The sequence below is a fragment of the Bombyx mori genome, chromosome 6 (genome assembly GCF_030269925.1).
Source record: "Bombyx mori chromosome 6, ASM3026992v2".
In the NCBI taxonomy this organism is placed as follows: Eukaryota; Metazoa; Arthropoda; class Insecta; order Lepidoptera; family Bombycidae; genus Bombyx; species Bombyx mori.
The window spans coordinates 4826285-4849029 of NC_085112.1; the positions used below are offsets into that span (position 1 = coordinate 4826285).

The 22745-nt window shown below is 36.8% G+C and overlaps 1 protein-coding gene across 5 annotated transcripts; it reads right to left on the reverse strand.

Moving 5' to 3' along the window:
- Positions 1 to 3223: 3223 nt before the first annotated feature.
- LOC101739978 (trypsin-1) lies at positions 3224 to 22572 on the reverse strand. Of its 5 annotated transcripts, XM_062668990.1 has the most exons (9): positions 22105 to 22572; positions 18403 to 20691; positions 12723 to 12849; positions 12149 to 12184; positions 10842 to 11004; positions 9545 to 9753; positions 8232 to 8392; positions 7494 to 7584; positions 3224 to 6535 (listed from the first exon to the last, which is right to left on the reverse strand). In XM_062668990.1, the coding sequence occupies exons 2-9, from the start codon at positions 18496 to 18498 to the stop codon at positions 6414 to 6416; spliced, it is 1005 nt and encodes a 334-aa protein (XP_062524974.1). In that variant the 5' UTR covers positions 18499 to 20691; positions 22105 to 22572; the 3' UTR covers positions 3224 to 6413. The 5 variants fall into 5 exon arrangements, with proteins under 5 accessions (XP_062524974.1, XP_037867682.1, XP_062524975.1 ...); XM_038011754.2 differs by having other exon boundaries at positions 18403 to 22243; XM_062668991.1 differs by lacking the exons at positions 18403 to 20691; positions 22105 to 22572 and adding an exon at positions 13119 to 13214.
- Between the last annotated feature and the right edge of the window lie 173 nt (positions 22573 to 22745).

Sequence of the window (22745 nt, forward strand, 5' to 3'; positions counted from 1 at the left end):
ATGGTAAATTATGTATCGAAATCTTTATTTAAGATTCTGCAGTTGAAGTAGAAGCAACAGTGATGAATTGAACTCTTGAATCGAGAGCGGGTAGGCATCTAACGGTATTCGTTCATTACGAGATGCCAAGCTCTTTATTCTGTGACTTTAGCAATTATTAACTAAAAATGTTGGCGACAGTACATAGTGTTTTGGAATAAATACTATGTTATTAGCCTATCATGTGAGTGTAAGTACGTTAATTACGGAACATATGTGGCCCGATAAACAAGATCAAACAAAAATTTTTTACCAAAAAATTTAACAATCTTCCATAGCTGTAAATTAGCCATGTGATACTTAGTTGTTAATAAAGCACAGAGACCGCACATATGCTGTATGAGAAATAGGCTCGAAATCTTATTTTAATGTATATCTTCTGCCTTCTTCTTTTCGTTTGACATTAATATAAATTGACATGAGATCGAAAGATAGTTGGCTGTAAGTTATTACTGCTTCGCATTACTGCCTTACCGCAGAAATAGACAGAACGGTCTTTTAAGGATAACCGTTCCTACTTGGCTCAAAATACGTCGAACATTTTTTTCATCTTTTAATTTTACGAAATATTTGATTGTCCGTTTGTAATCTATGCGTTAACACAACGATAATTCCACATGCTTCCCATTTATTGTTTAAAATTATACAATGATGCATAGAGGTCACTTTTATATACTTTTTAAATTAATAGAAAAATACATGCCCGTGCAAATAGGAAGCGTATGAAGATTGTTACAAAGGCGAAAATACCAAATTTCCGTTATGACCGCATTAAGCAAATATTATTTTTCATATCTCATGGACCCTAAATCTTTGTTACAATGTGGATTTTAACCAGACCACTGCTGGGATCACCAGTCACACAAACTGTGGAAACCAGAGATTGAAACACTTTAAATATAAACACATATACATATTAAACACCCTGACAAAAAACAAACAAACTTGTTCATCACAAGACCCATCCATCCAAGATCCTTGATCGATATGGGAATCGAACCCATGACCTACGGCCCAGTAGTCAGGAACGCTAAGTGATACACTGCACCACCTAGTCAGTCTAATTATATTTTAACATCTGCTTAATCCATTGAATTGAGTCTTTGTCTGTTTATTGGCAAGTCTTTTTTTTTTATTGCTTAGATGGACGGACGAGCTCACAGCCCACCTGTTGTTAAGTGGTTACTGGAGCCCATAGACATCTACAACGTAAATGCGCCACCCACCTTGAGATATAAGTTCTAAGGTCTCAATATAGTTACAACGGCTGCCCCACCCTTCAAACCGAAACGCATTACTGCTTCACGGCAGAAATAGGCAGGGTGGTGTTACCTACCCATGCGGACTCACAAGAGGTCCTACCACCAGTAAAAAGTCACGGAAGGCTTGCGGCACAGTATGATATAGGAGTGACATGTCATCATCATCGTCATCATCATCTCAGCCTGTCTACTGTCCACTGCTGAACATAGGCCTCTCCAACTGATGTCCAGTGCGGCCGGTCCGTTGCCACCTGCATCCAACGTGACCCAGCAATTTTCACCAGGTCGTCGGTTCATCTGGTAGGTGGCCGTCCCACACTGCGTTTGCCAGTACGTGGTCTCCACTCGAGGATCTTTCTGCCCCCTCGGCCGTCCGATCTTCGCGCTATGTGGCCTGCCCACTGCCACTTCAGCTTGCTAATCCTACGGGCTATGTCAGCAACTTTGGTTCGTCTACGGATCTCCTCATTTCTGATTCGATCTCGTAGAGAAATACCAAGCATAGCCCTCTCCATAGCTGTTAGTGTAGCAAACATTGGTTGTACACCTTTGTCTTCAGGCACTGAGAGATTTTGGACGAGAACACATTTCTTAATTTACCGAACGCTGCCCAGCCGAGTTAAACCCGCCTACTGACCTCTTTCTCGAAGTTGGACTTACCTAATCGGACTACCTGTCCCAGGTACCTATATATATTCGTCTACAACTTCAAGAGTAAAGTTCCCAACAGTAACTGCGGTGGGCTTAATATGGACATTGAACATGATTTTCGTTTTATCCATATTCATTTTAAGGCCCACTTGTTGAGAAACTCTATTGAGCCATGACTACTATATCATCATCTATGCCTAAGATCAACTGTCACCGCCAAGCATGGTAAAAATTCACTAGTTTGAAAAGAAAAAAGACAAAATCCTACTTAATAATTTTGTTTGTTTTGGACCTTAGATCATTAGAATGTCTTCCTGTAAAACAAAATAATCATATATGGTATCTAAAGAAAATGAAACCTAATATTAACACTCTCTAACAATGGAAATACATCAATAAGGAGATGAATGTGACGCGTGCCGACCGGTTGTCGAGCGAAAGTGACTTTCCAAAGACAACTATATGGTGCCACTAACGTCCTTTTACATTATTTCTCGAGCTGATAATTCAGGTTTAAATTTCTGAACAAAAGAACCGTGTATGGAGAGAAAAATAGTGGAACCTTTTTTTTCATTGGCTTTTTTGACAGACGATAATACGCCTCATGTGATGGTGAACCGTTACCATCACTGATCATCGTCATCGATGCAAGAGGCACAGCCAATTCTTTCTATGTATATGAAGGTATAATATTTTAAAACCTCTGAAGCTATAGTAAAATGGAACTTCAATGTTCGCGGGGTATGTCTACTGCTGCTGCGAAGCGGTTAATTCTGGGTGAAAGAGTAAAACTGGCGTTGTTTTAAACAATCGAAACTTCGATATCACGTCTCATAGCAGCTAGGACCATAGCCCACTGGTTTTCTCAGTGGGTGGCGATTCCGATCCGGTGGTAGACTCTGCGAAGCACTGCTCTTGCTAGGGCTAGTGTTAGCTAATTTTCTCAGCACTCTCTCTTACCCGTCCGTTCGTATCTGAAATAGACCCTTAGGCTACCAGCAAATAGATAGGGGAAATGAAAAGTAGCAGTTAAGCATTGAAGTTATAACGAGACCTCAGTATCAACATAGGATCAGCATGGGCGATCTTAATACCTAACTAGGATATGTCAAAATATTTAAGAAAAAGAGACCCTGAATTATTTGTTGGGATATCTAAGAAATATCAAAATAAACAATAAGATCTCTTTTTAAGGACAACATTAATTGAATCGAATGAAGTTAGAATACACAACATGCGAAGGTTTTTTTTTAATGAAATAAAAATATAAATTGTATTAGATTGTTTTAATTTTCAATAAATAGCAACTAAATACATCAAAACTGTTAATGGTCATAATTATAGCGCCAAGCAATAAATCGTTCATTGAACTTATATATATATTTTTTCTCCTCTTCATCTGTAAACATTTATTTACCGCATTCTGTCACGATGTCTTAAGCTATATACGTATTCCGATCAACGACTTATCGATTTATGTGACCTTGAGAACAGGAATTTGGCCCTTGACCGCGACTTTGCTTATTCGAAATCGAAACCTAAACTGAAATACAGGTAAAAAGGTTCCATATTAAAAAGCATTTACGGGTACCTCAATCAAACTGGCAGCTTATAAACAAAGTAAAGTTTTTTGTGCCCTTAAAAAAAACTTGTATGATTTTTTTTAAATAAAACTAAGATTTAATTAGTGTCCAAACAACAATTTCTTTATAACAAAATAAATTAAACAATTTAATTACATATTATTTTTAATTAATGTACATGAAACGTGATGGGATCACAGATGCAGCCTAGAGCGGTCGACTTAAGAATAAAACGAAAAAAAGCAATAACCTCCACTGTTAATATTATTTTAAAATAAAAATTTACCGTAATATTTTTTTTTCATTCTTTATTAGGGCCATACAATACCGTAACATTAATTAATCCAAATTTCCATTTCGTATCACATATGAGTTTTTCCTACTTTTTTTTTTGAACGTAATCAAGATTGTGGCTTTTTTGTCTTTTAGTTCTGGACAAAGAAAGATAATGTAGGATCGAAGCTGATTATATATAAATAGATATTTAATTATTTAAATAAACACTATCGGTACGTTAACCGACTAAGTGGCGAAGTAGTTAAGATCTCTGACATCTGGATTGAAGGTCGTGCATTCGATTCACTCTTCAGGCAAACATATAAATGTGTGACGAACAATTTTTGTTATAAAAATATTATATATCAGCCAGTATCGATAACACAGTGAATCCTAGTTTGGAGCTATGACCGTGTGTTAATTTTCTCCCACTATTAATCTCCCACTATTATTTTCATAATCTATAATGCTATTACTATACAAATTTCTAAGAACCCAACATATATGCAATTATGCAATAACAAACTACAAAAATTACTTTTTAGGCAGCGGCTTGGCTCTGCCCCTGGCATTGCTGAAGTCCATGGGCGACGGTAACCACTCACCATCAGGTGGGCCACCCCAGATGTGTGGACGAGCTCACAGCCCATCTGGTATTAAGTGGTCACTAGAGCCCATAGACATCTACAACGTAAATGCGCCACACACCTTGAGATATAAATTCTAAGGTCTCAGTATAGTTACAACGGCTGCCCCACCCTTCAAACCGAAACGCATTACTGCTTCACGGCAGAAATAGGCGGGGTGGTGGTACCTACCCGTGCGGACTCACAAGAGGTCCTACCACCAGTAAAGGCACACATGCGTTAAAACTTCTGTATTATATGTAAGTAGTGTTCTGAGATCGTTAACGACATTAGCCGCGGAAGTATTTTATTGAACCTCCTGTTTCGGTTTAAAATAACAATTTTATATAAAATTTGAGGTTGTAGTTCCAAATATATCAAATGATTACGTCTGTTCACAGAATTTTGTGTTTCCTTAAAAAGGTAAACATACCCATCAGACGGTGAGTAGTCATCATCGGCCATAGACCAACGATAGGCGGATAGATGGTACTTACTCGTGCGGGAAAAACTCAAATTTTTTCTAAATAAATATCTCTTCTACTGGAGGTTTTCAAGAAGCAAAACAACTTTTGTGCAACGAAATTGGATTAAGCATTACATTTTTCTAACAAGACAAAACTAGCGAATGTTACATGTAATTATTCGATAAGTAAATAAATAAAAAGTTTTAAAAATATATCCTATTAGTTATTTAATATTAGATTAAAATAATGCTTAAAACACGTTTACGATTGATCTCTGGTTTTTTTTTAATTATTTTCGAATCAGTGATGTCCTGAATGACCAAAGTTTTGTTCCCCAACGATCCATCTAGCAGACAAGATTATTGTTTGGTACATATTCAGCGGTTGCAATTATTTACTTATTTAATATCAGAGGCGTAATCGGCTGTTAAGGGGAGATTTATACGTAAAAGTGTTCTAAAGCACGCCTACGACTCGCAAGAACTTCACGAATCGCGAACTAAAACGATTAAAATTAAAACGCATTGAACACTTAAGTAGTAACGTAATAATCTAATGGTAATCTGCACCACCGGCCTGACAATAATTCAGTTAAAATTAAATACAAAAAACAATAATAAACAAAACATAAAAATTAAAAAAGCACTCTTAAATAGATAAATTAACGTAGCACATGATATAATTCTACTAAAACTCTCCGATATAAGATAACACACAAATTACTAGAAACTATATACAAAAGTCTGTTACGAATGAATAACAAAACAAAATTATTTCTAAACTCAACATAGCTATGTTAAAAGTTATGGCCAGCAAAGAAAATTGCTACTGTCTAAAACTCATAGTATATTTATTAATACTCTCCCACTACAAATACTAGTCATACATACACACTTATAGCTGCTTTTACGGTTTATTTTAGTTTTTTTTTTACTTTCGCGTATATTGTGCGTTTTATTCTAAATGTAAAAGCAGCCGTAATTATGTCTACAAATCACAGAAACAGAAGTAAATTATAATAATAGATACGTACATATTTTGAAATTGTGTGTTAATTTACTGGAATAAAAAAGATTATGATCATTGACAGAAAAGACAATATTTTCAGTTTGAAACATCTTGAAACCTTATAAGCTTACTGCAATACATATCCAGATAAAATATTATATAAAACACACAGAAGAGATAAACCATGATGTCCCATAAAATTAGAAATAATGCAAAAAAAAACTTTTTTTTTATTTGCAAATTATGAATCCACAAAAGTATGAAAATAACAAATTTAATCTGTATTTCGAGCACTACGATACATTTTTCTTCAAATGAGGCTCATGGATAACTAACTATCTTTACCATCCCATACCATCATAACCTGCAATTAAGTTTAATTTATAATGCGGCTATTCCCTAAATTGGTCACACTCATTCGCGACGATGGCAACTGTCTTCTGCTAGACGAAGCGCAACTGTTGCTGTAAATAACATTTTATTGTAATTTATTAAATTTGTCTAAGTTTCACACAGACATGTGTCTCGAAGGTTTGCTTTAAGCCAGGGTAGGTATCGAGTGATCCTCGTGTAGACTCCCGGGTATCCCGGTCGACCGCAACCGACTCCCCATGACACTATGCCTGTAACAGGAAAGTTAGTACATTAATTACAACTTGCGTTCGTTCGTCTACTACTGGAAAGCTCTTTATAATTTTTGTAATTACTACACAGTTGAAATATTGACCTCGTGTCTCAAAGTGGGTTACGGGACTCACGTTTAGGATCCAGTAACTACTCAACACCGGATGGACCCTGAGTTTGTTCACCCGTGTAGGCAATAACCTTGTGGCGAGCCCGAATGCAAAGCCTGGACTGAAGTACGGCCCTGCGCTGGAGCATCGGACTAGAATATTCGACGGTACTCGCTAGTGCTTTTGTTCGGTTGAGTTCGGATTAGACATATTTATACTCCGCTGTTAACTTATGTATTCTTGTCTATACTATCTATACTAATATTATAAAGAGGAAAGATTTGTTTGTTTGTTTGTTTCGAATAGGCTCCGAAACTACTGGACCGATTTGAAAAATTATTTTTCCATTAGAAGCCGACATTGTCCCTGATGAACATAGGCTACTTTTTTTTTTTTTTTTTATTTTTTTTTTTTTTGGTTTCATGTGTGTTTTAATGTTTCCGAAGCGAAGCGAGGGCGGGTCGCTATGTATAATATCGCTCTTTAATTAAATATAAGATTGTAGTTGGTGGTAATATTTCACGTCGACAAAACTACAACCTCTACGATTTACCTCACGAAACGGCTGGACCGATTTCGACGATATTCTCATCAAAGCAGATTGGCCCCTTAAAATTTTAGTAGCGATCGGATCAATGTTCAATCAAAGACTGGCAGCAAAGTGAGCAGGATGGTGAGTGATTAAAAAAATTGAGCAACACAATAAATCTATCGGGACAATATATTAATGTCGTTTCCACTAAGCTCTAATGGATTCGGTAAAACCTCGTGTGGTATATGTATTTCGTATTTATAATACAAGGATATATGTATATATGTTTTATAAAACTTCTAATCAGATACGAACCAACAATTTGATACTTGTCCCCTTGCTGAAGAAGCAAAGGCCCACCGCTGTCTCCTTGACAAGAATCGGTTGACGCCCTGCCCGCACACAGCTGTAAACGACAAAGTTGAAAAACAATTGAATTGGTAAAATTGGGAAAAACACGAATTCAAGTTCTTACACTATAAACGCTATTTCAAAACATATGTAATTACGGCTGTTACAAATATTGTTACGCCGGTAAGAGTAGTTAACGCTAACTATAGCCGAATAGCCAAAACGAATATCAAAGGATCTAGTAACACCTAGAATGCTCGAGAAGTACAACGCCATCTATTGTCAGATAACAGAAACTCATATCGAAAAACTCTACTTGTGAGGAATGTTCTCGATAATTCTAGGGATGTCGTATCGACTATAAAAACGTTGCAGAGATGCCACGCAGTCAGTTAGTAATCGGAATTACTCGAACCGAAACAGCGAAAGGATCACCTGAAGCGAAGCGTAAGAAGTGAATTGAGAATTTCAAAGTATTTTAAGTGTTCTAAGCGTTAAATATAGTTTTAATTTATACTTCGGTAGAATTTTATTTATCTTGAACCCCAGCCCGTAACGATATTTCTATTAGGTATTTCGTGATCAGAAAAACTATACTGACAATACAGATAATTTCATAAAAAATTTCAACATGGGATAATACGCATTTCCCCAACTATTAATCGTGCTCAATTTAATTTAGTTTTATTCAAGATGACGAACCATGTTGTTAGTGATCTTAGATGCACGGTATTTCAATCCTCGACACTGATTCAGTGATAGAATGGGCACGCGAACCTCCTGTACAACTGCGGGTAATTGACCCCCCTCGGATGTTCGCCCCCATCCCACCACTACACCTTCTTTTCCAGCTGGGTCAATACCTGAAAAACAATACTTGTTAATGTAATTACATTTGTTTAAACAGTAATGTCCCGAATTCAATACCTGTATATGCATTTATATTTTAAGTTCAATTATGATAGCCGGTGCCTTAATTGCGTATTTTTTTTTTTTATTTATTGCTTAGTTGCGTGGTGAGCTCGCAGTCCACCTGGTGTTAAGTGGTTACCGGAGCCCATAGACATATACAACGTAAATGCCGCCAATCACTTTGAGATATAAGTTCTAAGGTCTCAGTATAGTTACAACGGCTGCCCCACCCTTCAAACCGAAACGCATTACTGCTTCACGGCAGAAACAGGCGGGGTGGTGGTACCTACCCGTGCGGACTCACAAGTGGTCCTACCACTAGTAATTACGCAAATTATAATTTTGAAGTCGTCGTGGCCTAAAAGATAAGACGTCCGGTGCATTCGTGTTGAAGCGATGCACCGGTGTTCGAATCCCGCAGGCGGGTACCAATTTTTCTGATGAAATACGTACTCAACAAATGTTCACGATTGACTTCCACGGTGAAGGAATAACATCGTGTAATAAAAGTAAAACCCGCAAAATTATAATTTGCGTAATTACTGGTGGTAGGATCTGTTGTGAGTCCGCGCGGGTAGGTACCACCGCCCTGCCTATTTCTGCCGTGAAGCAGTAATGCGTTTCGGTTTGAAGGGTGGGGCAGCCGTCGTAACTATACTGAGACCTTACAACTTATATCTCAAGGTGGGTGGCGCATTTACGTTGTAGATATTTATGGGCTTCAGTAACCACTTAACACCAGGTGGGCTGTGAGCTCGTCCACACATTTAAGCAATAAAAAAATAAAAAATAAAAATTGCCGTTTTTGATTTTTATTACACGATGTTATTCCTTCACCGTTGAAGTCAATCGTGAACATTTGTTAAATACGTATTTCATTAGAAAAATTGGTACCAGCCTGCGGGATTAGAGCAAAGTTACATCCCTAGATACGAATGCACAGGACGTCTTATCCTTTAGGCCACGACGACTTCAGAACGACTAGTTTATTGCGCTTGATATTATTGTCATTAACTAAACGACGCTGGTGCCTGATACCACAATACGAGCAATATTTGAGTGAAATTTTGAGTTTATTTAATTAATCAATATTCGATACTTACTTGGAGGGGGCAAACAAACGGGCTTGATGATTTTAGAGAAATTCACGGGTTTTCTCAACTTTAGTAGTGCTATATCGTTATTGTATGATTCAGTGTCGAAGCTACGGTGGCGGACAATCGCAGAGACCGCCCGCATGATGGCCGCACTCTCGGACGTGATCGTCTGGTCGTGATCTCCGAGGATCACCCGGATCTTTGATCTTTTTAATCTGATTAAAATGAAAAACATGCCTTATTTTTCTATCATATAACACATTTTGATAAACGTGGAATTATATTAAAAGCAGTCAACAGTTGAATCCGAAATCGCTATTGATCATTGAACGCCTGTAAGAATGTCTCCGCAAATCAGAGCTAAACAATGCGTCAAGCTCCATCAAGGGATAAACGAAAAGTATCCTAACATGAATTTAAAACAAACTTCATTTACTAAAGTAAGTTTTTCTTCTACTTTTCATACAGTTTAAATTGTGTGAGTCGACAGCGAAGTATAAATAACAAACGCTAACAGAAGCTTCTTAGGTCCTCTGAAAGCCTCCAGTTCTAAGTGTCAACTGATTTCTAAATATGACACTTTTTTTTAATCGCGCAGATGTAAATTAGCTTATGGCTCGTTAGGCGAAATGTGGCTAATCGCTCAAATGTGTATAAAACGTTCTGCAGTGTTAATTTACTACGGAATCCTATAAAAGAATAACGTGGATGCCACCATCCACTTTCAAGCATAAGGATGAAGCCCTAATTGTATTATTATCCAACGCCCGACACCTGAAAAACAGGTCTTATCACTCTTTCACAGCAGAACTAGATATTAATCTACCAATACGGGCTTGCAGTGGACTTATTTAAGCCCCGACGGTGATTACGAAAATTTTACAATATCATTTAATTACTAAAGCAGAAAACAATACTGATTTGTACATAATACTAATAATGCCAGGCACTAAAACTGATTTGTCAATACTAAGCATTCAAATATATTTTTTATAGATAGGTAACATGGTTTTAATGTTACATTCTGATTAGGAACGACAGATATTTACAAATTGACAACATCAACGTTCAAAATGTTTTTCAAAGCCATCTGTGGCGGCAAACTTAAAAGTTATCTTGATTCCTCGCATCTTTCACATATGTGCTAATTTAAAAAAAAAACTTTTTTTATGTTTGAAGGATCACTGGTGGCCCTGAAGCCTTTTCGGTTTCACCAGGACAGGTGGGCGAGCAAAGGCTCAGCTAGGAGGGGACTCAGCCAGGAAGGGAAAAAAGTTATATAGAAGGGTATAAAAAAACGCACTTCTTGACACAATGCGCTGCTGTTAACACGTATTCCTTGGTGAGAACTGAGGCTCCACAGTGGAACTGTCCGTCGTAAACGATTCTGGCCATCCACGGGTACCGGTTTGAGCTGGCTGGCATCCCACCCACGATACGGTTCTCTTGGTTGGCGCCACCGCACTCTGTGAATGAGAAAGAGAATTTCAGGTTGTCGATCGATTCACAGCGAATTTCGAAGACAGCTGGAGCACCCTATGAGTGGTTAGTGCCTAGATATAAAGCCAATACCGGAGGCACAACCATACAAAACATAACACAGTCGCTATACATCATAAAGGATCTTACTTAAGCATTTATGTTAGTTTCCGTAAGCAATTTCACAAACAAAATTTAAAATTAACGATTATTTCTCTAAGTTGAAACTTACTCGTGCAAGATAAACTGGAATTTAATTTTTACTTATGCATATACTATACAACATACAAACGTGACTAAGCGACAATAACTGCTTTATACATAAATGATAGGCAATAAGCATATACGACGCGAAAAAAAAAAAAATTCTAGGTCTATTAAAATCATTTCAATCCTACAGCTAGATTCGTTAAAATAGAATTTTTTTCAGGTATTTCAACTTTAAATTAGTCTACTGTAAAGTTCACGCATTGTCGTTTAGTCACGTTTGCCTTTCAAGCGTCGATATACAAAAGGAGCGAATTCTATAATTATCGAAATCGCTAAATGTAAAATCAAAATATCCTGTTATAAAAAAAAACTGAACTTGCAAGATTCAATGGAATCGATAAAATTACTTTCACGTAAACCTTAAACAAGGAAAAGTACAGGAAATTCCATCGACCGGTCCCCGGAACATAGCATTTATGTCTACCCGTTATTAACATCAGTTACAACACGCTGACTTATCATCGAATCAAACGCATTTGAACTTTCACTTAGTACATGGTTCATTAAGCCTTCTTACCATTTCGCTTTGTGTGCTTGCAAAGGAAAAGTCTTCGATAATGTTTCTCTTATAACAATAAACAAATGTTAATTGTTTTAGAACACAAATTAAATTTTCTCGTTAAAAACCACGACTGAAACCACTATTGCACACTTTTGTATTAAAAGTTATATAGTTATAATCGGTGCAAATATTTTTCACAAGTTTGGTTTGAGGAATAAGTAAAGGAACAAGCAAATAAAAAATAGCGTTAAAGTACAAAATTTGTTAGATACAGGGAAATATTGTACACTACATAACAGTTGCTAAAACTACATAGTGCCATGGCCGTAATATTTGTGCTGAACACAATGAAGACTTACCCATCTTTCTAGGTAGTGGGTTTGCCCTTCCGCACTCTATAGGACATTAACGGTGAAAATTAAAAAAGTACTTTTATAGTATTTAAAAGTGTAACATCAGACAGGAAGCGAAGAAAAAAATTCACTAAGGAAGATTCTAGTGCACCATTTGAAATAACATTTTTCAACGTGCTTAAATGTAAATGCTAAATGTTGACAAGTTTACTCAACTGTCTTGACTAACTGAAGATAGTTTTGAGGATTACATTAACTAATTAAATTTTATAATAGTATTGCATGTAGTATACTCAAGGTGCTACGTATCAAGCCCGGACATAAGAAGACACATTTTTTTTTTAAATGCTTAGATGGGTGGACGAGCTCACAGCCCCCCTGGTGTTAAGTGGTTACTGGAGCCCATAGACATCTACAAAGTAAATGCGCCACCCACCTTGAGATATAAGTTCTAAGGTCTCAGTATAGTTACAACAGCTGTCCCACGCTTCAAATCGAAACGCATTACTGCTTCTCGGCAGAAATAGGCAGGGTGGTGGTACCTATCCGTGCGGTAAATGTAAATTTGTAGAACACATACCACAGGTACACTTTTTGACCTGAGTGTCATCTTCGTCGTCTTCTACGCTTTGTTCTTCGAGAATCGGCACTTCCAATCCGAAAATGGCATCGAAAAGAAATCGCTGCGTTCTGTTAATTGGGGGTACCTGAAAAATAAACATATCTTTTTACTAAAACTACTTTTAGAGTAATATAATATGTACTTTGAATTCATTGTTTACTATTATAAGTGCAAACGAAGATACATCATAATGTAGATTTATAGATTATAATCAACCTTACTAATATATAGTTCAAATAACCAAAGGACCAAAAAATAATTAAGAGAAATCAAGGAATGATTTCACTTCACTCTTGATTTCAATATAAGTTCTAGCTTTTTTTTTTCGGCGGCTGTTTAGTATAAAATAGTTACCGAAACTAACCGCACCCACAGCAAATAGCGATTGTGTAAACCTTCAAAGCACAACGCATCACTATTTTGAGGCAGAAACAGACAAAGTAGTGGTACCAACTCATTCCAGCTCACAGGAAACCTTATCACCGGTAACTACGCAAATAAAACTGTTCTATGCTTGATTTTTATTATATGGTGTAATTTCTACAAGCTACCTATACTTGAATACGTGTAATATACGTAGTTCATTAGAAAAATTGGGATCCTACCTACGAGATTTGAACACTAAAATAGTCGCATCGCCTCAATACGAGTATAGCAGCCGTCGCGGCGTCATATCCTCTGGGCCACGACACAAGAGTTAAATAGCAGAATAATTATAATACCAAATTAATTAATTATGACGAGTAGCATGTTATTTTTAATAATATTTAATTACCGTTGTGCGTCTATAATAGTCTGATCGCATGTTGAAACGAAAGTAGGTGAATGTGCTACATCTACCTGTTTCTTATGTAAGAAAACTTTTATCACGAACTTCAATAATTGCGTAACATGCTAATGCACGTTAAGTAGTTCCGTCGGAAGTTTACCTTATGTAAGTTTTGTTTATAGATTTAGGTAATTCAACAACGCTGTTTGATTAAATTACCTACTTTAAAAACAAATAAAATTCTTTCACGTCGTCAGAGAGACAAGAAGTCAGAAATGAACTTTTCAAAATTTATATTGAATACTAGCTAACCCGGCAGACTTCGTAGTGCCTTAATCAATAAATCAAAGGAGACATCAAAGGAAACAAAATTGTTATTTTTATTTAAATCCGAGCATTTTTTCACATTTTGATACCTTTTAAACCTTCTCTGGACTTCCACAAATAATTCAAGACCAAAATCAGTCAAATCGGTCCGGCCATTCTCGAGTTTTAGCGAGATATATATATAGATAGATTTCGTATTAATTGATAATGTAAAAATATTTGTATGTGAAAAAATTTTGTAATAGTAATATATTAAGAAAGCAACTTTTCACCAAATATCATTTTTTTGCAAATGAATTCGTAAAAGCGCAAAGAAATATTCAAAATTTAAATGTACACAAAAGCAAAACGTACAGCAAAGACAAACATAAAAAACTTTTGTTTGGTGACATAGTACGGTTCAAATTAGTAGTTCTAATCACGTACTGTCGATAAGCCGGGGCAGTGTGAAGGCTGAACTATGGCAGTACTGTAGAGTGAAAAATTAGCTTCATTAGTGCCTGCATTATTAGCATTAATAAACGGCAGTTCATAAATTACCAGTTTTTGAATATTGAAAAAACAATGTTACTGGAAATTACGGTACTTTGTCATACACACACTCATACAAGGTGAGAGTCCAGGGGCACTCTTACCGTATTCTCTGGTTCAGTAATGAACTCCCCTCCACGGCATTTTCGGAGCAATTTGAAAAGTCATTCTTCACAGAAAACTTTAAGGACTACAATGATCGTTATTGTAATGAAAACGAGATTTTAAAGTTGATTCAAGTAACACAAAATTTATAGTGTCTATGAGTTCCTTTTTTTTTCCCTACCTATGCTGATAGCCTTGAGAGGCTATTTCAGCTTCGCTCTAACGTTAGTAGGTGAGGTCGCGGGGCTCAACCGGAGAGTTGCTAACACTGACCCTTGCAAGAGCAGTGCTTCGCAGAATCTACCACCGGATCGGAACCGCGACCCACTGAGAAGATCCGGCGAGAAACTCAGTGGGCTATGTCTATGGGTTAGTTCGCTCGTCGAGCCCTTCGTCGCAAGCGACGGGTTCGACGAGGACGGTGACCGGTGCTTGTGGCGCCTAAAAGCACCGTTAATGGATCAGGAGGATCCCATGACGTGCTTTGGGCGACGTCGACGGCTTACCATTCGGTCTACTGGGTCGGGTATGTAATTTCCAGCGGCTACGATGAGAGGGTTCTCATGTTGTGCCGCCTTCTCAAAATGGCGCAGAATGAGTTCCGATAGTTACTTAACATTATGTAGCCGCGAACTCCTTCGCCTATTTGCGGAAAAAAAAAACATCGTTAAACTGATGCTTTTGGACTAACTTTTAACGAGTCCTGGCATTGATAAAAAATATTGAATTATTTCATTTGAGCTGCATCGATTTTCCTGGTCGTTTCCTAATCAAGCACGCAATATGCGTCGGCGCTGCAATACGACGCAAGTTGCGCAACAAGTAATTGGGTAGTAATGTCAATGTTGCTTTCACAATGAGACTCGTTCCGCTATCATTACGTTTTTACGTTCATTTCATGAATCACTTTCTCGTCTCACGAGCGTGGTAACCTTTCTGTTAGATAACCCTAATTACAGGATATTCTGTTCGTTGAGTTTTACTTCCTCAATTTACTATTACGAACAGTATTTTAACTGAGTAACCTATACACATTCGAATCTATACTAGGTATAATAATATTATAAAGAGGAAAGATTTGTTTGTGCATTTGTATTGAATAGGCTCCGCAACTACTGAACCGATTTAAAAAATTCTTTCACAGTTTGAAAGCTACACTATTCTCGAGTGACATAGGCTATAATCTTTTCTGAAAAAATTAGAGATCCTTATTAAAACTCCAATAAAATATTCTTTACATCGTGTGCCCTGCGAAAAGTATTGATAATAGAATAAAATAATGTACTACGACTTTGTAGAACACATTATTATTTACAAAAAGTGTCGCGGCAGCATATGTCTAACTATTATAGTTATGCCGCAATAAGTGTTGTTTTTATTAAAAAAAATAAAACAACGTCAAATATCGTTGAAATTCTTGTTAAAGACCCTAGCAGAGCCGGAGCGGGCCGCTTTGTAAATAAAATAAAATTAGCGTTCAACTTTCAAAAGACAACATTCTAATATCAATAAAAATACGGTGTTTCCGAAATTGCGATAACACTTGGGACGCTAGACAAAATCGTGAAGCGTATTCGTAACAATCGTGCGCTTTCTCCGCGCGAATGTTACACGTGATCCGTGACGTAACTGTATAGTGTTTTTGGTCACCGATGTGTTAGCTAACAATCGAACGGTTATGAACTTGTGACATAATGGGCTTATTGAGGCTAAGGTTGTCGTTTATGGACAATGAGGTTAGCACAATGTGGAGTATATCCTACGCGCTGCGCAATAGACTTAACGAGCTTATTTTACGTAATTGGAGGATGTTTTTCATTAAACGATCACTATTTAACCATTCAAATTACTATCAGAGATAATATTCGTATTACGAGTATACGTGATTTTAGGCGATTAACTTTGAATACTTAGTTAGTTTTTAATGCGATTTATTCAGATGTAGGTAGAGAAGGCCATTGGGAAAAACCATTCTGATCGACGCAGCTAAACTTATGGTACGAATGAATATTACGTCAGGGTATTTTATGTTAAATTTACAAACTTATTCATCGAGCTAATACACTAACATACAGGAACAATCGTTTAAAGATTAGGTTTTCCGCCACTTAATGGGTTGTGATTTGTCAAGAGTTAAAGCGCCTATTAAAAAGAAATCGTTTTACCAATAATTAGTGTCAAGGCGACAAAACATAATAGAAATAGTTAAAACCTAGATATCACGAACACATTCGGACCTGAAAGATTGCTCCGTGACCCTGATAGTAAGCAATTGGTTTCACAAACGGCCCTGGCTGCGATATCGTCTGAAGTTCAATGTCGCAAAACAATAGACGCTATGAGAAAAATATAAATTTTGTATTTAATCAGTACAAACGTAATAATAATCATGCAATTCATGCAATAAATTCGATTTTTCTCCATGCATATTTTTAATGATTTTATTGTTGTTTTTTTCGTTTCCCTTTCGCAGGAAGACAGCGGCTTACTTGATAAAATCAGCGCCGCCCATTAACGTCAGCAATATCAGGGCCAATGCGACTACAGTTCACCAGATATTATCCTTACACACAACAAACAAACATAGGTATGTAGCCCCGATCTCTCTCGTTCGTCTCATATCATAAGTTAGTCCAACTCGAGTTAACGAAAATATGGCTGTTAACACTTTGCACTGACATGCATAACATGATCTATGAGATTCTTTATAGAACGAAGAACTACTCCAGTGCCGAATGGTAACGGAGATAAAAACAAATGTAAAAATTATTTGGTCTATTTTTTTATTAGGTACTATTTTACTTTTATGGTCCTTTAAACTTATTTTGAAGTTCTTGTAGGACACTTAAATAAAAGAGGTTCTAAGTAAAATAATAAAATATTTATTTTATGTAAAAATGTACAATCTGTTTTTATTATGGCGGGGATCATGGCCTCCTGGATTTTTTAGCCGCGCATGCGCGTGACCTAACCCAAGGTTTCGCCACATTCTTATTTCAAATATCATCAATCCCATGTAGCTACATCAAGTTCTTTATTACTTTTATATAGATTGTGTCATTTTCAAGAATGATTTTTTGAACTGACTCCCTTTATTAAATGTGGAAATATGTATATGTAGTGGACGTGGAAGCTTTTGCCATTAAGTAAATTTGAGATAGACACGATATTGAACGTATTGAAATCAATGAATTTGAATGAGGTGATGAACAAATAATAGTTTTAGAATAATGTTTAATTTTGTCGCTACGTACATACGTATAATGCATTTTTTTAAAAGTAATACTTGCGCAAACAAGAACGACATTACGAAGAAATGACAAGAAATGTTTCACGCTTGACTGCGTTTATTTTCACCGCATTCGATTTTATTGTTATATCTCAGAATTGGTAAGGTCAACAAATAAACCGCTTTCCAAAGTAAGTATTATGGACAGGGGCCTTTCACGATGATATTGTGCTCTCATTTTGTTATGCATTGTCGTTTAGCAAAAGCGTCAATTGCCACGCAGCCGATGTAGCTACTTCACTAAAATAAAAAGAAGCTATAAAGTAACATTTTTTCGGTAGCGATTTAAAAAGAAAACTAAATTTTCTTTCAGTCCCTTACTCACGAATATTATATTAGTCATCAACAAAACGTGATTTTGTTGATCGAAGTTGATGTGATATTATGAAACTAAAATGCAGGGTTTATATTTCTATTGTTCCTTATACCGCACCTATGAAAATTAGCAGGACTTAAAACAAATCGAGGCAATCCTTAATAAGTACTGCAATGCAGAAACGGAACGTTCAAAGAAAGTAAAAGCGCACGTACAAAGTCAATGCACTTGAACATTCATGCATGCAGTGGGCGATACCTGAACATCTAGAAAAAATATATATTTAAAAAACTATACTCACATAATTGTCAAGAGCAGCGTCCTGTGAATTTATCTGCCTGGCGTCGATTGTTAAAATGAAAAATACGTTTATTATCACTAATTTCCATTGGCACATTGTCGTGGGGTCGAAAGCGCGATGTTGTTATTCGTGCGCCACTATTTATTTGCGCGACATCTCCGCAGACAGAACGTTCACTGGCGAATTCAGGCTGAGCAATTCAATGGCATTATTTCGCAAACCGCCCATGAAATGCGGGCCGAGTGTCGGCCGCGGCCGCACGGAGTCTACCGAGTGTCGCTGACGTTGGTATTTTCGACCACCACCAATTTTACTTTCTCTTCAAGCAAAACTCACTTGGTAAGCACTTAAAGAAGCGCCCCACCAATAACGTGGGGGATGAGCCGAAATACCGAAACTGTGTACCTACACAAACTTAATTTCAATATATTATTATGTTCCAAAAACACTTAATTCCAAAAACTATATTACTGAATCACCTATAGCGTTTATTTTCAGCTTTTATATGATCAGCAGAAAACCTGAACTTTCAAATCTAAACAAAGCTTTACTGAACCATTTTGACAACTTAGGTGGGTGGTTTCATATATTGAGAACTTATCTGGGTATTGATGGTACGATTACGTTATACAATCAAAAATTGCACGGCATCCTATTAAATACGACAACTTTTTAACAAATTATTTTCCCGGAAATTACCTATGAAGTGGTCACATGAAATCACATATGAAACCTAAAAAAATATTGTAAGCTGCATAAAATTTAAAAGATTTTATCGGGTGATTGCCAATCATTCTTCAAAGCTTTACCGCGACTTTGGCAAAAAACTAGGACACCAAGTATCAAGTTCATAATTTACGAAATACCTAAATAAACTTTTACTGGTGGTAGGACCTCTTGTGAGGCCGCACAGGTAGGTACCACCACCGTGCCTATTTCTGCCGTGAAGCAGTAATGCGTTTCGGTTCGAAGGGTAGGGCAGTCATTGTACCTACTTGAGACTAGAACATATCTCAAGGTGGGTGACGCATTTATGTTATGTATATTACGAAATGTCTATGGGCTCCAGCAACCACTTAACACCAGGTGCGCTGTGAGCTCGTCCACCCATCTAAGCTATATAAAAAAAATGCCTTACAAAATATGCTGAATTTACTCTTTTAAATTACCTTAGGTATATATTAGATAAGAATATGTACCCATTTAAAGATTCATTAACCTAAATGTTGGTGTTAAATTTATGATTCTCAATACCTATATTAAAACGTAAATCATTAATCTACATTTACATCTTACTCAGCGTTGGTTAGGTAGATTCCTACAAACGAAAGTGAAATCGCGGCCGTCGATTCTTCCGCTATCCGCACAATTAGGTACATTCTCCGATCTAAGATCACGTAATCTTTGAAAATATGTATTATTATTCCTAACTGCAATTTTTTTTTATCGTCATTATGTAAATAGTTATTAAGAAAAAAAAACCGTCGGATCACCTTTATTCCTTTCAAACAAATAACGAATAGGTAGGTAAGTACCCAAATATCATTTATGCTATCATAATTTATGGTCAACATTTTTCATTTTATTCATTAGCGTACGTCCATCACGAATCATCACGTTTTTAAAATCATCTACCTTAAAACCAGCGTCGAAGTCGAACGATTGCTTCCTGGCAAAAATAGATAGGATTGCAATATCCACCCGAGCGGAATCACAGTGCGTCATATGTACACTAATAACACTAGTGTGCTTTTAAGCATTCCAAGCACCCATCACCGTTCTTTTCGAACCCGTCGAATGCGACAACGGTTCGTCATGAAAATTAACCCACAGACATAGCCCATTGAGTATTTCGCTCTCAGTGGGTTGCGAATCCAATGCGGTGGCAGATCACCGAAGCACTGGTCTTGCTAGGGTAGATGTTAACAAAGTCTACCAGGTTGAGCCCAATGAGCTTGCCTACATGTTCGGTGAATCTAGGATAACCCCTCGGAAGTTCCTTACAATAATTAGGCAAAAAAACCCGGCACCGTCGCTTCAGTCTATACAAGCACAGCTTAGTACCCATTAGGCCACAGCGACCGTGTTACTAAAAAACTATAAATATATAGACTAAGAATACCTATAGACTTTTGTAAATTGCCTTTTTTAGGCCAGGGGCCCGAAACTGGTCTCGGCGGCTGAGTGTCCCGGCCTGGGCAAGGCTTGGCGAAAGATGCTAAAGGCCCACCTAACAAACAACTCCCCTGTACTCTTTCGCCGGACGCTCGACCAGAAACTCCGGAAAGACTGGAACAATTACCTTGGTCAATGTTATAATCAGACTCGCCCCAGGAGGCGCTGACAGCGTGGCCATTTTGGTAATTCTTAATTAGCTTTCAAGTTTTTTTTAGTAAATTAATATTTGAAATTTTACTGTGAGAGGTGATTTTCCACATTTCATGTACGGAGGGTAAGAATAATTAATGCTGGTCTATGGGCAATTTCGACTAACAAACACACTATCTCCTCAACTATGAATAATTTAAAAACAGATTATTAGGTATATCTTGACATCGCCCTACATCTGTGCTACGATCTTAGATTAATATCGATACACTGAGATATGCAATTGTTTATTCGCTCTAACATAATATACCTAATGTTTCGGCTACTAAAATAAGAGAAACCCCTATTTAAACCATAATCTGACATTCCTACTATTAATTGTTGTATTATAATACAATAATATTATAATAATCGTTCTCCGATGTTCTAGAATTATCTATTTATTTGACAAATTACATGGATAGTGCCAGTCAGGTTTACCGATAATTATAAAAAATATTTTCCCACCATACTTTTCACAGTTCCATAATCTAATCTGGAAGAAGCCGTTAACTGACTACTTAATATATAGTAATCTGTAGTATTGAATACAGAAATACGCCAAAAAGAGCATCCAATAGTAGACCCAGAGATCCCAGGCTATATTCAACCTTTTTTTATTGCCCTTGTAGGCAGACGTTCATACAGCACACCTGATGGTGAGTGGTTACCGTTGCTCAGGGACGTCAGCAATGCCAGGGGCAGAGCCCAGCCGCTACCTACCGCAAAACTATTATAAAACAAAATTAGATAACCACTAGCTAACCCAGCAAACGTTTTGCCATATGATTTCTAGGGAATTTCTATTGTAGAAAAAAAACTAACTTATTGTAAGTGTGTAAGGATGAAAGAGGCATGTAGAGCTGTGAACGATGAGGGAACATAAAAATAACAAAACCTCATTCAACCACATAATGCATCATTTTTAAAACAAAAAAAACTGTCCAAAAAATAAAAAAATTATGTTAGTGGTGGACAACCCTTATCACTTAGGGGTATGAAAAATAGATAGTAGCCGATTTTCAGACCTACTGAACATGCATATAAAATCCTATAAAAATCGGTCAAACCATTTCAAAAGAGTATGGTACTTAACTAACATTGTGACACGTGAATTTTATATATAAGATTCTAAATCAAGAACAAAATATAATTGAAGATATAAACTATTCCATCACACAAAAACACTGAACACGCTCCTATCACTCTTGTAGTTAGCTCATCTTACATTTTCTATCAGAAATTTGAACTGTATGGCATAGCATACGTAATTATCGAATAAAATTAAATATTACTATGCGTAATCATGATTTCAAGCGCTAATGCTTGCGGTACCTGGTTTTTTTCCTAAAGTCAGTCCCCTCCGTGCGTCGTGTTTTTCAGTGCTGAGGGTCGTGACCTTTACGGAGTACTTTTGTTAGGACGTTCCTCCATTCCTTCCTGTCCTCTGCGCAGTAGATAGCGACATTGATGCTGGAGTCCAATGTAGTCTTAATCTGATCGGACCAGCGCATGGGACTACGCCCCCTAGGCCTCTTTCCTAACACTTGCCGGTGATTAGGCTTTCAAGATTGTCACCCTTTTTCTTCACAACGTGATCGAAATTCTCGAAATAGATACCTATCAATACCTACCTACGTAAGACAAAGACAAGGATCTTTGGAAGTTCACACGTGAAGCTATGCAGTTTCATCCGTTAATTTTTTTCAGATACAATACAGAATATCTTTATATCTTAAACTCTACAGTTATACCTATTTCACACCATGACTGTAGGTCCCACTGAGAGTGAGAAAGATTACTGATTAGCCCGCGCATTGCGCAAGCGTAGATACCTACTATTAAGTGAATGAGGTCGATTATAGTAACAAGTCATAATAAATCGTACAGCTACTTTTATAGTGTAATTTTGAATGTAATCATATTAATATATATCTTTTAACGTCTTTGTTTAGATTTTTTCATAACGGTTTTCT

Coding starts and splice junctions, on each gene's coding strand:
- LOC101739978 (XM_062668990.1), bottom strand. CDS start 18,498: ATGTGCCAATGGAAATTAGTGATAATAAACGTATTTTTCATTTTAACA. Junction 12,850..18,402: donor ACGCTGCTCTTGACAATTAT/GTGAGTATAGTT, acceptor TTTATTTTTCAG/GTACCCCCAATTAACAGAAC. Junction 8,393..9,544: donor CGTTTGTTTGCCCCCTCCAA/GTAAGTATCGAA, acceptor ATTGTTTTTCAG/GTATTGACCCAGCTGGAAAA.